General features: G+C 51.4%; 7 protein-coding genes across 7 annotated transcripts; 3 read left to right on the top strand and 4 right to left on the bottom strand.

The window, feature by feature from the left end:
- Positions 1-601: 601 nt before the first annotated feature.
- Positions 602-3,024, bottom strand: ampp (aminopeptidase P; the record flags this gene model as incomplete). The annotated part of the gene is made up of 10 exons (XM_035505669.1): positions 602-849; positions 935-979; positions 1,029-1,113; positions 1,178-2,012; positions 2,061-2,106; positions 2,162-2,383; positions 2,441-2,502; positions 2,556-2,721; positions 2,822-2,881; positions 2,949-3,024. The coding sequence occupies 10 exons, from the start codon at positions 3,022-3,024 to the stop codon at positions 602-604; spliced, it is 1,845 nt and encodes a 614-aa protein (XP_035361562.1).
- Positions 3,025-4,214: 1,190 nt separating this feature from the next.
- On the top strand, positions 4,215-7,496 carry AtWU_10564 (putative importin 13; the record flags this gene model as incomplete). The annotated part of the gene is made up of 4 exons (XM_035505668.1): positions 4,215-4,277; positions 4,339-4,538; positions 4,591-5,077; positions 5,142-7,496. 4 exons carry the CDS (start codon positions 4,215-4,217, stop codon positions 7,494-7,496), a joined length of 3,105 nt encoding a protein of 1,034 aa, XP_035361561.1.
- A 615-nt stretch (positions 7,497-8,111) lies between these two features.
- Positions 8,112-9,335, top strand: AtWU_10563 (uncharacterized protein; the record flags this gene model as incomplete). The annotated part of the gene is made up of 1 exon (XM_035505667.1): positions 8,112-9,335. The coding sequence occupies one exon, from the start codon at positions 8,112-8,114 to the stop codon at positions 9,333-9,335; it is 1,224 nt and encodes a 407-aa protein (XP_035361560.1).
- Positions 9,336-9,936: 601 nt separating this feature from the next.
- Positions 9,937-10,284, bottom strand: AtWU_10562 (seipin co-factor family protein; the record flags this gene model as incomplete). The annotated part of the gene is made up of 2 exons (XM_035505666.1): positions 9,937-9,946; positions 10,004-10,284. 2 exons carry the CDS (start codon positions 10,282-10,284, stop codon positions 9,937-9,939), a joined length of 291 nt encoding a protein of 96 aa, XP_035361559.1.
- Positions 10,285-11,811: 1,527 nt separating this feature from the next.
- Positions 11,812-12,876, bottom strand: AtWU_10561 (pyridoxal 5'-phosphate synthase subunit PdxS; the record flags this gene model as incomplete). The annotated part of the gene is made up of 3 exons (XM_035505665.1): positions 11,812-12,441; positions 12,508-12,690; positions 12,760-12,876. 3 exons carry the CDS (start codon positions 12,874-12,876, stop codon positions 11,812-11,814), a joined length of 930 nt encoding a protein of 309 aa, XP_035361558.1.
- Positions 12,877-13,925: 1,049 nt separating this feature from the next.
- AtWU_10560 (uncharacterized protein) lies at positions 13,926-14,540 on the top strand (the record flags this gene model as incomplete). Its single annotated transcript, XM_035505664.1, has 2 exons — positions 13,926-14,303; positions 14,388-14,540. 2 exons carry the CDS (start codon positions 13,926-13,928, stop codon positions 14,538-14,540), a joined length of 531 nt encoding a protein of 176 aa, XP_035361557.1.
- Positions 14,541-14,774: 234 nt separating this feature from the next.
- AtWU_10559 (origin recognition complex subunit 2) lies at positions 14,775-16,490 on the bottom strand (the record flags this gene model as incomplete). The annotated part of the gene is made up of 1 exon (XM_035505663.1): positions 14,775-16,490. One exon carries the CDS (start codon positions 16,488-16,490, stop codon positions 14,775-14,777), a length of 1,716 nt encoding a protein of 571 aa, XP_035361556.1.
- Between the last annotated feature and the right edge of the window lie 244 nt (positions 16,491-16,734).

The raw sequence follows: 16,734 nt of genomic DNA, 5'->3' as shown, positions 1-16,734 counted from the left end.
ACAAAAACTATTTTTCTGGAGAGCAATTCAGGTAGCCAATGCCCAAGTATCTATCTACGTGCTGGATGTATCTACCTCGCATGGCAGCAGTACAGCCACTTACAGTGATTGGCTTGTTAGCGGGCGCTAATGTCCCTCGACATCATGGAGGTTTGTGACCCACCTTTATGGGACTCTGGTAAAGCATTCATCTTATCTCGATAAAGCGAACGTGTTATCTCCTGGGACTTTGCGTAGTTGACTGGGGAAAAGATCCAGTCGGTCTTTATACGAAAAGTCATCCCTCTCTCATAGAATGCCAGTCGGAGTTTACAAGGCATTAGGCAACGAATAATCAAGAATGCTGCAGGCGATCATCACATAGGCTCCATGCCACGAAGCCTTAATACTTGCCCTCATGAGGTTTTCTTCGGACTTGGTAGTTTCTAAGACAAAACGGGCTCGCCCAACGGTTTAGATACATGATTATGTATGCTTGTTCTCCAACGCATCTATCAAGCCTAGTAGCGGAAGAGAGACGGGAGCATATGAATTACCAACAGCATAAGACGCCCTTCAATCTTCGTGCTGGTCGCTGTTTCTCACGGTATGTCGAACCAGTCTATTTGGATATAGGCTGGGTCTCGCGCTGGAGCCAACTGCGTGTGTAGTCGTCGTTTTCGAAGAAGCGGTGAGTCTTCTCCCACACCTCTGCATGATAGTCATTTACCCATTTGATCTCATGCTCACTGAGAAGGGATGCGTTAATCAAATTGCGGCCCAGTGGAGCCATGGTTACGTGCTCGAATCCCAGCCATGGTTTTTCACCGAACTTATGAGTCGTTTGCACTTCACGCGCCATGATAACATCTGAGTATAGCATTAGTTAAAGCCAATCATTGTAGAACAGTCGCGAATGAGGTGGGGGTTTGCTTTGGAGAAATGAAAAACGTACTCTCAATACGGATGCCGAATTTTCCGTCCTCATAGAATCCGGGTTCTGGTGCTGTTAGCAAGCGGCCTTGTATCTGTATCCCAACTATCCTTACCGTCAGAAATAACGTTGCCCGCGGCGATGGGAACCTCAGTATACTGGACACGAGTGCCGATACCCATGGGTCCCTCGTGCACATTCTGTCGATACTGTTAGCTAAATGATGACAGGCATAAGCGGGGAGCTCTGTTTTGTAGTGCTGACCAGATAAGAGCCAATTCCGTGGCCTGTTCCGTGGAGGTAGTCGAGGCCTTCCTTCCACAGGAATTGTCTAGCGAGAGCATCAAGCGCAAATCCACTAGTACCCTTGGGGAAGACAGCAGTGTCGATAGAAATGAGACCTTTGAGCACCAGTGTGAAAGCTTTCTTTTCCAGTTCGGTGGGTTTTCCGAAATGGAACGTCCGGGTTACATCAGTGGTGCCATCCAGATACTGGGCACCGGAATCGCAAAGGTAAATGGCTGTTGGGTCGATAATGGAACAACTTCCTTTCTCTGGCTTATAATGGATAACTGCTCCATTCGGGCCTGTGGAGGAGATAGTATCGAAGGACAAGCCAGCATACAGATCATGCTTGGACCTGATCTGTTCCAGCTTGTCTGCCGCATCAACTTCATCCAAGGTAGTTTTCTTGTTGATCAACTCGTTCTCGAGCCAAGCGAAATATTCGATCAAGGCCGCACCATCACGAACGTGGCAAGCGCGCATTCCCGCGAGTTCCACATCGTTCTTAACGGCTTTGGCATCAGCAATAGGGCTACGGACCTCCTCAACCTGCTCTTCACCTCCCAGGCTAAGGCTAAGAGCCCAAGAAGCCTTGTTTGACAGCAGGAACTTGGGGGCCGCTCCCGTCGCGTCTTGCTTTCGCGCCTCGCTAAGCGCTTTGGCATCGGCGAAGATAGAGTCATACGGCTTGATGACGACATCCTGGCCTAGATGAGCTTTCACTTCCGGTGTTAACTTGTCATCGTCAACGTAGAGATCGACGGTAGTAGGGGTTATAAGGGCGTATGAAAAGAACACTGGGTTGTATGGAATACTGAAACCATTAGCACGAACCAAAGGAACTCTAGAGCCAAGCACTTACTCGGTGCCTCTCAGGTTGAATAGCCACGCGATCTCATCAAGCATCGCTATTGTATTCGTTAGCCGCAACACAATGCAGGTTTGGAAAGCAACATAGCATACAGATAACAATCCCAGCCGCTTTCTTGTTTTCCAACTCCTTGCGCAGGTCGCCGATTTTCTCCTGGAAGCTCTTGCCAGCATACTGCGCAGGGTGCACTCTCACCGCTTCCCTTGGAGGGGCTGGTCGGTCTTTACCCCAAACCAAGTCAACCAGGTTCTGTTCGACGCCCACAAGTGATGAGCCATTCTTCTTGAGGGTTTCCGAGAGACTACGGGCGCCCGCTACAAGGTCTTAGCGTTTGGATCGATTTTCGCCATAAGGTCCGTGACGTTGCTTACCAGGTGTAACCAGAGCTGGATCGACTCCAACGACCTTTCCTCCCTCGGCTTGTTCTGTAGTCCTATACCCAATTCAGTTTGCGATCCTATGTGTCTGATGGTTGGTTTCCAATACCATTCCTGCCATGTCGGGAATCCCTCAACGCCTCGCTTCAGAAGCGCCCAATTGCTGTCCAGCTGCTTCGAAGCCTGGTTGAAGTAGCGGCCATCTGTCGATAGTGCCGCCTTGGTCATGGAAACAATAGCAGTTCCTGCCGATCCGGAGAAACCCGAGATGAATTCTATCGGAAGAAAGCAAAGCGTAAGTTACATGGCGAGGGAGACAAGGCGCAAATGCGAATAATATCCGAATTAGGAAACTGCGGAAGGCGGGATTCTAACCTCGGCGGCCGTCACATGGAGCAATGTATTCGGACTGATGACTGTCTTCCGAAGGAACGACTTTGGCTTCAGTGAGTATATGATTTCCAACGAGAAGGACAGTGAACAGGGTTCATTGATGCCATACTGTAAACGTCCACCTTACGCTCCTGCATCAACTGCCTTAACCTGGCCAGGCGTTCTGACGTGTCCACAGTCTCCATATCGATGATGAAGCGCGGGGCGGAGCTGGAGAAGAGCCTTGAACGGGGTAGGGGTAACTTGCGAGCCGATTGGAAAGCTGAAGTCCAAGCAAGGCGAATTGGAGGGTGAGAAAAGAGCATCGACTGGCAAGGATGTGCAAGAAGAAGCTGCAGGTTTCCGAGCAGAAGGTGGCCTTGGATCCAAAGACTCCAAGAACACAGCTCTCAAGGTTGCACGGAGCAAGCAAGGGCCAAGGTAGAGGGGGACGGAGGGAGAGGGGGGGAAGGCGGAGGAAAGGTGGGGAGGGGCACCAAGCTAGTTATAGCTGGAATTTCCAACAGGGAGGTCGTGTGCGCAGGTAAAATTGAAGCTGGAAAAGATTTGACGTGGAGAAAGCGACGACTTGGAAGAACGATAAGCACAATAGCAGTACAAAGTAGACTAGCAGCAGCAGTAGCCGAGCATTGAGACGTGGGAGAAACGCGGAAGTGGATATTTCCCAAGAGCTGTCCGTTGGAGCTCCGGGTTTGGTGGGCGGTGGGACGGAGTTACTACTGGCAACAATCACTTACTGGCACCGTAGTAGCAGTAATAATAATTGCCACGGCTGGTAAGGAGACGGAAGTTACCATTCATTACCGTCATTAATCTCGCCATCCATTCCGGTCGGGTAGATAGGTCCCGGTGATAGGTCGAGCTAGCTAGCTGGGTTATTAGGCCTCAACACACCTGGAAACCTGGTAGGGAATAGTTGAAATATCAAAGAGTCAGTCATAACTAGTCCACTCGAGATGACTATCCCTACATGTTGCTCGGTCTGTTGCGGTATATTATTTTTTTTTTATTTTTCAGTCGCTGTATGATCAGCCGAATGTAGTGGTGAAGCTATGACACCACACCACAAGTTATCTAAATGAATGACTACACTAATTGGTACTAACCCAATTCATCAGTGTGAACCAAACTGTTGCCCCATTACCTTGGATCTCATTATTATTCACACCAGCCCACTATAGCTCTGGTATTCCTTTCTCTTGTTGCTGTCTCACTTTGAACCCATTATCACATCCCACTTTCCTCTTTTGCTTACCGCCTGCTACTTTCGTGATAGCATTATCAACACGTGACTCCCCTTTCACCATCTCTCACCAATCTATATTGTGCCAGTGACAGTTCCCCCAGCCTAAACAAGGCCCTCATTGTTTCGGCCATGTCTGTGGACATCCCAGGCCAAGCCATAGACGCGCAACTCCTCATCAATGAGGCCAAATCGGTATGTTCGCTGCTTGATGTCTCCATATGGATAGAATGATCACTAAGACAGTTATTTCTAGCTCGTGTCCCAACTTTATGATCCGGGGAATACTGGGAACCCCGCCAAGATCAAAGCCATCCAAGAGCACCTGCAGAGTCTTCAAAAAAGTCCTCAGGCATGGCTAATCGCCAATCAGCTTCTCAGTGAGGCCAGCACAGACTTAAGGTTCTTTGGTGCTTTGACGTTCACGGTCAAGATTAATCATGATTGGTTCGTTCCGTACGAGCCCCAAATTCCACCAGTGACCTTGGCTAACAGACGACTCATCCAGGCAAAGTCTAAGCCCTGAGGAGGCTCAGGAACTTCTAGGGCGACTGATAGATCATTATGTCTTTCTCGTCAATGGGGGCGAGCGGCCCTTGGTCATACGGAAGTTGGCTTCAAGCCTCGCAACCATATTCCTGAAACCCAACGCTCCCTGGTCCAGAGCACTCTGTAACCTGGCAGCATCACTGGCAAACGGGAAACATGTCTCAGAAGAGCACTGCAAGTCCATTGATCTGCGGGGTGCGGTGCTCCCTGCTATGTCCGAGCGGCATGTAACCTCATTGCTCTACTTCTCCAATATCCTCGCCGAGGAGATTCACCGATGGAGTTCAGAACCACGACGAAGCAGAGAGGAACACCATACATACGTCAATGTCAAGGACGCCTTTGCTGTCGTTGACTATGTTCTTTCTCATATTATGCAGCAGCACGCCTCTGGGATTCCGGTATCAGATGAGGCCTTGGGCACGGAAGCTATCAACTCATATCAAGTAGGTTTCGTTTCTCGAACTTTATCAGATTCTCAGTTGCACCTTGTATCTGACCCGATATCAGGCGTGGATGAATGTACGGAGCGCAATCCAGTTGCGTGATTCGTTGTCTGTCTTGGACCTGGCCTCTACGACGGCTTACATCATTCAGAGCATGAAAATACCTGGACTTGCAAAATCTGCAACACAGGTTGTGGTCGAGCTGATAGACTGGCGTGACAGTATCTTTACCCAGGATCATCTTACTGCTATTATGGAGTATGTTGTCAGTGATTTTGGGGCTGCTCACGTCGCGTCACTTATTGAGGCGGATTTTGAGGACGAGAATATGACGTTCTTGGATCTCCTGTTGGCTTATGCAACGTTGAAGCAGAGAGACCTCATGACCAAACAATTAGACCCACAGCATGCTAAAATGCTCACTCTTCTACACACGCTGTTCAAGGCTCCTGGCTATGCAGCGGTGGACGATCCGGCCTCGCCGCTTGTTCTTGAGTGGTGGACAGAAGTCGCCGACGACCTCCAGGATATATATTCGGACTCGGAAGATCAAACGAGTCTTGAGCCTGCTAAAAGAAATTTGGCCGAAGCGGCTTTGGACTGCTTTGAAAAACTAAAGTTTCCTAGCCCAGAAGAGCTGCAAGGTTGGGGTGATGATGACCGTAGCGAATTCGGTTCGTTTCGGCGTGATGTGTGCGACTTCCTCCTAGCCATTTACCCAATGTTGGGAGTGGAGCTTGTCCGGGTCTTCCAAGAACGAGCAAGAATATCACTGGTACAGCAGGAATGGCGCACGTTTGAGGCTGCGATTTTCTGCATCGCTCAGCTTTCGGAGGCTGTCGATGAGAACCAACACGCTGACGAGTGTCTCAATTCGATCTTCTTCGGTGACGAATTCGCTCGCCTGTGCGAAGGAAATGGAGTGCTAATCCCAGACAAACCACGTCAGACCTTGGTGGACATGCTGGGAAAGTATCAGTCGTACTTTGAACGCACACATGCCTTGCTACCTCGCGTCCTTACCTTTCTGTTCGCGTCTCTCGATGTTAGCTCGTGTGCGCCAACAGCATCCAAGTCGATTGCATATCTTTGTAAATCATGCCGCAACGCGCTAACCTCAGAACTGCCAGCCTTCATTGACCAATTCGAACATTTCCGCTTCAAACCCACGGCCACTACTCATACCATGGAAAAGGTGTTAGAAGGAATTGCCGCCATCATCCAGACTTTGCCTACGGACGAAGCAAAGTCACAAGTCATTGAACGAATTCTCCGGTTCTTCCACGGGCAGGCAGAGGCGGCCCGTGATGAGGCGGTTGGTGGCTTAGTGGAGCAGGCTCAGACCCGTGGCCAGTTTGTGCTGCGCTGCGTCGCAAGTATTGGCAAGGGTTTGAGAACCGATGGTGAGGTGAATTTGGAGTCGAACGACCATGGAGATGGTGACCCCTACCCTCCGACATTCTGGAATACGGGCAGTGGCGCCGTGTCTCAGAACCTGATCATGCAATGCATGCAGCTGCTCATCACCGATTTCCCTGTCGATGTGACCATAATTGAAGCCGCATGCGACATCTTGAAGGCTGGTTATATCGAAAGTACGGGACCATATGTCTTCCCACCAATGGTGACTGTCAACTTTGTCAAGAGCATACCTCTAGGCAGTGTTGGTACCGACATCGTGATGGGTACGGCTTCATCTTTCCTTGCATCTCATAGCTCACACTGTCAGCGAATCCGTGACGAAACGGTTGCGCTGATCGTGCACGTGTATGACACTTTCTGTTGGATGCATGAGAAACCTGAGTACTATGACCCCGAAGTCGCCAACAGTGGGATCGACTTCCTCACACGCTTACTCCCCAAATATCACCCTTTCCTATTTGCACTCACGACGCCGCCCCAAGAAGCCAGCCAAATTCCTTCTTCCAATGGGGGTGAGCTTCAACGGCCGTCAGTCCTTGAAGCTGTCTTGAATTTTACTCTCCTCTCATTGCGAGGGCCTGAACCACTTCCGCTCCGCTCTGCCTCGCAGTTCTGGGTGAATGTGCTAACGCTTCCAAACGACGGTGGGTCTATTCAAACTGCCATCATGCAGTGTCTTCCAGCCCTTTGTCGTATCCTGATCACTCAGGTGGCCGGGCGATGCGCGCGGTCGGACCTCGAGCATCTCTGTGAGGTGCTTCGAAAGCTCATCTTCAAACAGCAAGGGGCTGCGCGCCCCCACCTCGCTGCAGCGCTGGCTGATCTAGGTAGCAATGACGCTTCCAATCAACATCAAGGCGCGTCTACGTCGCCCGAGGACAGGCAACGCTTCCTTGCGTCACTGCTAGCGGCAAGGGGTGCCAGAGCGCCAACTAGTCAGTTGATACGCACGTTCTGGGTCAAATGTCGGGGAGTGAGTTTCGACTACGTTGGGTAGATATTAACGTTATCTGGCTCCGGTTTGGAACAGTATGTGGACAGGCAGGGGAGGAATACAGTCAAGTCGCTAGCATTGGATCAACCCGAGTAAACCAGACCAAAAAAAAGAAAAATGATGATTACTATATAAGTCCAAAGTGAGGCAGGCTGTAATGGGAATGATGCAGTGAATCGCCACCCGAAACGACAACAAGCGCTGCTCATGTGTATGTGTGAAACCCCCATAGGACCATGGCCGTGGAACTGATGCAAGTTGCGCAGACATGATGACCTGGCAGTCAGCCTCTTTCCCTCAGCCACAGAGGCGGTGCATGCTTGGCCCTACAAAGTAAGGGGCAGCACGACACTTTACTCCGTATGGGGCATCGGTTTCAGGTGTCGCCTCGATTTTTCGCCAGATGCTACTAATTTAGCTTGATCGGCTATGAATATAACGCGATGTGGGTCTCTGCCCCTTAGCCCATGGGCAAATAAAGCCCTTCAACCTCGGAATTCTGCCGCTGGTCTGCTTTTAAACATGCCTGGTGATATTGCCGCGCTCTTTCTTGCCTGTTCTTTTCTACGCTTAATCCATTCTACCTACACTTGTTGAAGTACTGCATAATCGCCCCCCATGCCTATTATTGCAAATACTCCAGAAGCTGTATTGGGTCGCACGGACTCGCTTGATCCGGCCACAACTTGTCGCGGTGTCACCTCCAATGGGCGGCCATGTCGCCGGGCCCTGGCGTCTCCATCGCCATCAGATACACCGGCTTCAAAATCACAACAGACCGACCTATCTGCAATGTACTGCTGGCAGCACAAAGATCAGGCAGCGTCGGTTCCGCAGACGAACAGCGGGGCCAACCCTTCGCGATTGAGGCCCCGTGGCAGTATCGACACTTTAATGGAGCGGTTAGGGTTGATGGAACTTAACGATGCAGGGACTTCAGACAAGCGGCGCAGACAGCGGAAACCAGCACCAAAGAAGCGGACCAGACGTACGATATGCTGCTGCTTCGAGGTAATCGAGGAGGAAGACATTCGGCCGTCGCGGCCGGTCAATGCTCCAACGGAGATGCAACAAGCCCCTGCTGGGAAGCTGTCAACACCAACCCCATCCCTGTCTCCCCACCAGGTTCCTGTTCGACCCAGTAAACCTGGCTCTTCCTCTTCAGGAACCGACGACGACATTCTCTCTTGGATTCCATCTGGCCTTGCGCCGGAGACGACCTCCAACCTCACCGCAGAACTGGCCAAGCCTATCTCGGAAGCCGACGAGCCAGGCTATATCTACATGTTCTGGATGACACCGTCGACATCTGACTCCAAAGAGCTGCCTTCTTCAGAGGTAGCCTCGAACCTCATGCCGCCAACCTCCTCCCCAGGACGTGACCGCCGCGTAAGCGATGCGATTCGAACCGCCCGCGATCTCAATGCCTTGGCATCTGCACCAACTCATGACAGCCCCGGCACGCTCCGTTTAAAGATCGGGCGTGCTAACAATGTGCAGCGACGACTCAATGAGTGGAGCCGACAATGCGGCCACCATCTCACCTTGATCCGATATTACCCTTACACGCCCTCCACCCCGCAACCATCGCCATCTCGACACGGCCGGAGCAATGATGACAGTACTGCAACTCTTGTCCCGGGACGCAAAGTGCCCCATGTCCACCGTGTGGAACGGCTCATTCATCTGGAGCTAGGGGACGTGCGGATCCGCGACCTAGGGAAATGTCCGGACTGCGGACGGGAGCATCGCGAGTGGTTTGAGATCACGGCAGAGAAGTCATCCCTGAAACGGGTAGACGATTGTATTCGCCGATGGGTGAAATGGGCAGAATCTCATTAGCTATTTACGTAATACTAACACAACTATTGTTCGTTAGAAATGTCGTGCGAACGTCTACTGCTATTCTAGTCAAGTACTTGTTGTATGGCATAATAATGATAAGAACAGCAACAACAATAGCTACAACAACTACCTTTTTCTAAACCATTTGTAGTCCGAAATGATTCAACCACTTTCAATCAGTCCCAAATTCCCACCAAATACTCTATGGGAAGTCACCCAATATGATCAGTGTAATGATCGAGAACCAGAACCCACCAACAGCAATTATGATCATAGCTTGTGCTAAGAAAACGGATAGTGCTTAAGCAACAATTGATATACCTCCAAGGACGAGGGTTATTATTGGTATATCTGCTATACGCATAGCTGAGTTCGGATAGTAAGAGACATATATTATCGCTGTCTTTGGTGTGGACAATCTACTCTTACCAATAAGACAAGGACCGGAAACCATAACCCAACTCCGTCGCTAGTAACAACTATGATATAAACCCATCATACCCATAATCCATTCCTTAAACCCAGTCCCTCCCATCCATTCCTATAAACCCTCTCTCCCATCCCATCCCACCCCCACCCCCAAATCTCCAACTCACTCTCAACCAAAACTGCCCAAAGCAAATCAGTTAGCCCACCCATTCGGCAAAGGACCAGGAGGCCACAACCTATTAACCAGAAGACCAAAGAGAACCGTGAAAGCAAATCTGCACGCTCGATAGGTGAGGACGAAGAACCACGTTATAGCCGCCACCACCAGGATCACTGGACTGATGAAGAACATCGAGAACAGGGCGAACACGACAACGGCGATCACGCCGCATACGGCCACACAGAAGAGGAAGATCCCAGTGGGGATGGCAGCTATGATGAGCATAGGGATGAGGATGATTGCGATGATGATGGTGAGGAGAATGGGGATAGCGGGGATCACGGCGAGGTTGTTCATTGCTGCTGTGTGGTATGATGCGCTTGTAGTAGTGGTGGAAGACACGGTGGAGGATTTATGGTTTGTAAGTATTGGGTTGAGTGTCAATGTATATAGTATGATTGGGTTGGGTAGATGAATGAGTGTGTGTGCGTGTGTTTGTGTAGTTATTGATGATTGTTCTTAGAGAGTGTGTGGTGTAGATGTGGGAGTATAAGCTGTAACTACTTACTATATGCAATGCTGCGGGCGTAGGTAAGTAGTTGTGCCTTCCATGTTCGGTAATCAAGATGTAAGGAAGTGGCGGCCTCAGAAACTATCAGGATATCTCATATGGAGTGCAGCTAAGCCATATTAGGTTTATCATACAACCATCATAATACATAACATAGGAAAGTTGATATCTGTTGTACTTGCCTAGGTAGCACCCTCCACAGTGCCTCTGGAGGCGCCCCCGGGAGTATTAGTCTTAGTAGTGGCCCTGGTAGTGAACTCTCAGGGAAGATGCTTGGGGAGCTTCGGAGGGCTTGGGGGGAGGAGGGACCTTAGTGGTTGCCCTAGTAGCCTCCGGGGTGGTTCTCTTGGTAGGGCTCTCCAGGATAGTTTCTCGAGGATTACAGATTTCAACTATAAATGCGGGCTAGCTATAGTATTCTAGTACCTGACTTTAGGGCCTTACATCCCGTAGCGGCCTCCGTAGTGCCCTAGAAGGTAGTAGTCTCGGGGGTGGAGAGCCCTTAGTACAAAGTACGTAGCTGTCATACTGTTTCCCAAGCCCGTAGTCACATGATCGCATCGCTCGATATGGAATAGCTTTCACGGCTAGAGTAGGAGCCGTATGCTTAACTAGCGGTATGGTAAGAGCTGTCATTGCAGATTACCCGTCTGCAAGGTGGTATGTCACGTAACGGTAATTGAAAGTAACTTTCTCGGCGCTGTCTCGGTGGATGATTTGATTACTCAATGTCAAGAGAGGGCGCAATGGGGTCCCTGTATTCAACTCAAAAACAGATAGTGGAATCTTCTTGGCGTGCTCTGGAGGTTCGAACACGAAGATGAGTCAATTGTTCACCGGCGAGATGGGTCTTTTGCGCGAATTCATCGGCGGATCGGCGGCAAGCCGAGGGCGCCTTCCCGGCCCGCCGCTAGCCTGGAAAACGGAGTTGGGCTGTTGCTCCGGTCCCTTCCATTGTTATGGGTATGATTGTTTATAGGTCTGGGAGATCATTATATCAGAGGCGATATTTGTGGGAAGATGTGTGAGATTACTGGCTAGCTATAGCTAGGTCAGACGATCAAGCTACTATGGAACGTTGTAGTGCGCCAAGGAACCCGAGGTTGAGAAAGTCTAAATGGAAAAAAAAGTCCGTCTAACCACCGCAATTCTATTACTCGAAAGATAGTAGATCATGTGCTCATGGCTCATATCAACAATGTACTAAGACAAATCGCCTTGACGGCAGCAAATGCAACACAAGTGTACAAAAACACAGTAGACCAGCTTTTCCAACGCCCGCGATGAAAATAAGTCTCTAGAATGATTCTCGCTTACCATCCCCGCTTGGCCAGCTTGTCGGCCTCGGACATCTGCGCAACGTTGATGCCCACCATGGCCTCGCCCAGACCCTCGCTCACCTCGGCAAGAACCTTAGGGTCGCGGAAGTGAGTGACGGCCTGCACGATGGCCTTGGCGCGAGCCTTCGCATCGCCGGACTTGAAGATACCGGAACCAACAAACACACCATCGCAGCCCAGCTGCATCATGAGCGCCGCATCGGCAGGGGTGGCAACGCCACCGGCAGCGAAGTTCACCACGGGCAGACGGCCCTTCTCGGCCGTCTCACGAAGCAACTCGTAGGGAACCTCCAGCTGGCGGGCAAACTGGCGCAGCTCGGGCTCGTAGTCGGCAGAGGACTGGTAGATAGCACGGGCACGGGCGATGTCCGAGCTGACCTGGCGCATGTGCTTGACAGCTTCCACGACGTCTCCGGTACCGGCCTCACCCTTGGTGCGGATCATGGCAGCACCCTCCGAGATACGGCGAAGGGCCTCACCCAAGTTACGGCAGCCACAGACGAAGGGAACCTTGAAGTTGTGCTTGGTGACGTGGTAGACGTCGTCGGCGGGGGTCAGGACTTCCGACTCGTCAATGTAGTCGACGCCAATGGCTTCGAGGATCTAGTGGACGGTGTGTCAGTTTGTGGCGAAACGGACAGCTATGAAGGAAAGTTGATTGTAGCTTACCTGGCACTCAACGAAGTGTCCAATACGAGCCTTGGCCATAACAGGGATGGTAACGGCCTTCTGGATCTCCTTGATCATGCCGGGATCGGACATGCGAGCCACGCCACCCGTAGCTCTAATGTCGGCGGGGACACGCTCGAGGGCCATGACAGCGGCGGCACCAGCCTCTTCAGCAATGCGAGCCTGTTGGCAAATTGGATGTTAGCAACAATTGACACAGATTGAGCTTAGGGATCCTATGTAGAGGCATACCTGTTCCGCGTTGACAACATCCATGATCACGCCACCCTTCAACATCTGAGCCAAACCGGCCTTCAGAGTGAAGGTGTTGGCAGTGCCGTTGGAATCGCCATTCTGCTGGGAAGCCATTGTGAAGGGGAAGAAGGTTCAATGGGATGAAGACCAAGAGTATGTACGAGAAGAGAAGTCCAGAAGGAAGAAGGCACCCTAGGGAATGGAGAGGAAGTGAGTAGGAGGATGTCGAGAGAAAGAAAAGCAGGAGTGAGTCAACGGCCGACGAGGAACAACTACTAAGTACTCCGTACTGAACTATCAGTAACGCCGCCCGTTCGCCTCCGCGGAGACGGGGGGCAGCATCTGGACCAACCAGTGCCGGTTCCTGCTTTCTACCCCTCGATTTTTTCCCCGCGGCGGCCGACTTTTTCCTGCCGTCGTTCGCAGGGCGGCCGTGGCAACCAATCACTGCCCGTCCGTCCCTCCTTTGCTGCCTATAGAGTTGGTCACGTGATACATAGTCTGGTGGATTTCCCGCGGTTTTCCACCTTGGCGTATCGTAATGCTGGTCACGTCTGGTCATGCAGGTCGTGTGTATGGTCACACCCGTATTCCCTGTCAACTACTAGTAGTATTGTCCTTAATGCCTCAGGCATTAGAACTAACTGCGGTCCTCTCCAATCACCTTCCTATCCGAGGCATGCTTGTTTGATTGCTTCATCTCCTCATTCTCATACTAGCACTGGTGCCCACCTCAACACCTTCTCTCCATCCATAGCCATTGACTGCAGCAGTCAAGCAATTTCTTCCTTTATCTCAAGAGAATACCTTCCGCTCGTCTTCGTACAGTACACCCTTCTACCACAAACACCTTCTACCACAAATTACCCAGACCAGGGTATCTACCTCTCAGACTAACCCCCGTGACGTCACCGTACGCATACCGAGGGCGCAACTCCAGAACAGCTGAGAACCATAACCATAATAACCACAACCTGCAGCGCCCTTCCAGGACCTCCTCATTCCATCTCATCCCTATAATCCATTCCTCCAAACCCATCCCATTACCAACAACCAGAACCAGACACCAATAACCACTCAATTGCCTCACCATCCCCCTCTCCCAAACAAGTCCCCCCTCCTATTCTATCCATCGCAACCACAATCGTCGCAACAACCAAACAATGGCCTTCCTCCTCAGCCGCACAACAACCACTCTCCTAGGCACCGGCCTCGGTGTCGGCCTCACCCTCTCCCTCCACCCACTTTCCCCCTTCCGCGCACCCCCAATGCAATGCCAATACACCGCTCCCTACTACCGCCCCGAATCCCAAATCTCCCCGGACTCCGGCTGGGCCATGGACTCCCAGGACCCGTTGCTGCGCAAACAAGGCACCACCAGGAACTCGAGTCATAATACTGCTGGTGGCGGGATCCTGACAGCCTCGAACATGCGCCAGGTCAGTCTGGGCAGCGTGCTGGGGTTGGTTGTGGGTGTGGGGTTGAGGGCGTTTTCGAGAGTGTTGGTGGTGCTCTTGGGGATGGGGATTGTTGCTGTTGAGGTAGGTTGATTGATTGATCATTCCTTACTTTCCTTTGCTGTATTTGGTTTTGGGTTGGTGATGTGTGTACTGATATCAATGTAGTGGGCTGCGGCGAGAGGATATAATCTGCTTCCGGTTAACACGGTGCAGAAGTACTTTAAGCGGGTGGATTTGCAGAAGACGGTGTCGCATCATATTCCCTTCAAGATTAGTTTCGGGGCTACGATGGGGTTGGCTGCGTTTGCGCAGTTCTAGGCAGACTATGTTGAGATATGCGGTATGAATGTGATATGGTAGTATCGCATCTCGAAGAATCTATGTATCTTGTCTAGCAAGTGAAGTAACACCGGGCTTGCTACGCTCCAATTGCTGCAATAAGTATTCTATGTTATACAGGGTATCATGGATTTATGCCATGCCGTGCAAGGCGCTATGCTAGCCTATCTTATACTATACTATCTATCAATCTATCATCCTGTCAGTCAGCATTCAACTCAATACCAAATCTTCCAAAACACCCTCCATCTCGTCACGCGCCAATGGGACTCCCAGGATCTCCATCCCACTCGTATCCATCCGCGAAGTAATCATCTGATGGTCATGGAACTCCTTCAGCAGCGTCCGGAACATCATCTCCGATGAGGCAATGAACTCTTCCGCCGCCTTTTGATACAGCGTCCGGAACTCAATGCCCGTTTCTTCTCCTCGGCCGTTGCTGCCATCCCCTCCTCCATTACCCCCACCATCCATGTCATCATCCGACATGTGTCCCTCATCCGCCATGGATAGCAGCTCCGTAAGAAGTAACCGATAGAGATTCCTCGCGTTCTCAGGCAAACTCTTCAAGACGAACTCGACACCCTCCTTACCACCGACACGGCGGCCCTTTCTTCCTAGCAGAGTGCTGACCTCCTCAACAACATCAAACTCGGTATCAAACGGCGCGAAGGTTGTACAGTCGTGGAAGACGAAGTTGAACTGGTCACGCAGGCTGAGATCCCACATCAGCAACAGATTCGGGGTATCCGCCGTCGCAAGAAGATGGATTTTCGGCGTAGCTGCTAAACGGGCAAGGAGGGCTTGGTTCGCTGCTCTCCGGAGGGCAGGGGCATCAATGGAGTTGATGAGAACGGTGATTGGTTTCTGGGAAGGTCGGGACTTGAGGACGGACTGAAGCAATTCGAGGACTTCTTGGGGCTGAGAGCCCATTTTGGAAGGAATATCGGCGCCCAGGACGGCGGTGACGATCGTGGCGAAGATGGAACGGATGGACATGTTGGGCGTGTGTCCATTGACGATGACTACAGAGCTTGAGACGGAACTGCTGTGATGACGGTGGTAGAGCCAGTCTGCGAATTCTTGGAGAAGGCGGCGCTTGGAGCCGTAGCCGTACAGGCAGATATTGAAGCCTTGGTCGAATTCGAAGTCCCATTGGGGAAAGGACCGGCAGTGGAGGTCGAGGAGGAATGATTTCTCTTGTTTGTATGGGTCTGCGTACTGTGACATCCGTTCGAAGTACTCCTCGTGCGTTAAGAGGTTTACTTTGCCTAAATTGTTATTCGAGGTACGGGGTGGTCCGGCGCGGTTTTGGAAAAAGTATCGCTCATGAGCTGGGAGTTCTCCTTCTGGGGTGGGAGAACGCTTGTTCTTTGCGCCCTTTGGTCGTCCTGCACGACGCTTGGGTGTTGGTGCTCCTTCTGTTGCACCATTCGCGGCGGGTTGAGTAGACTCCTCCTCGATGGATTCTAATAAACCTTTTCCTGTCGCCGATGCCTTGCTGGGAGCCTCGTTGGTATCATCTTGAAGAATCTCCTCCGCAAGACGGTCAGCGCCGTCCCAGATGTCTTCGTCATCCTGTTCGAGTAGAAGACGAGCGCTCTTCTTCTTAGCGGACCGGTCGGCACGGGCTTTCGACGGAGTTGCAACAGTAGACTTTTTCGTGGGCGTTGAGAATAGATTCTTCGCTTTGGCCTTCTGTGTTGGTGTCTTCAACCCTGAGGCTTTGAGAGTGGCTGGGGTGTTATCGGTGGTGGATTTTTGAGGTGTTGATTTCACTCGTTTCGTAGGGGTGGTGGTAGCTTCAGGGGTTCGTTCACGTTCACCGTTGGTGTTCCCATTTACGGTGCCATTGGTGGCCGTAGTCCTCTGCCTCTTGGGCGTAGAGATCGGGAATTGGTCATCGGATTCTGGATGCTTGCGTTTCATTTTAGTCAATGGGTCCGGGGAGGTAATCGAAGCAGCTTCGGGGGAATGGCGGAGAGCAAATACCATTCGGGGCACAACAAAGCTCTTCTGGAGGTCCAGAAGGAACGACGAGCACAACAGAGGACGCGAGGGATGAGCGCGCTTGCTGGGAATGCTGATCGCTGATAGATCTAGTCGGCTTCCTCGTGGCTACTTTTTTGCCCTGCGATGGGCGCGTCTGGAACGCGCAGCAAATCAATCAATC

The sequence above is a fragment of the Aspergillus tubingensis genome (assembly GCF_013340325.1).
Source record: "Aspergillus tubingensis WU-2223L DNA, scaffold_13, whole genome shotgun sequence".
In the NCBI taxonomy this organism is placed as follows: domain Eukaryota; kingdom Fungi; phylum Ascomycota; class Eurotiomycetes; order Eurotiales; family Aspergillaceae; genus Aspergillus; species Aspergillus tubingensis.
The sequence above is the reverse complement of the archived record's forward strand: the minus strand, read 5'-3'. Positions and strand labels throughout refer to the sequence as shown.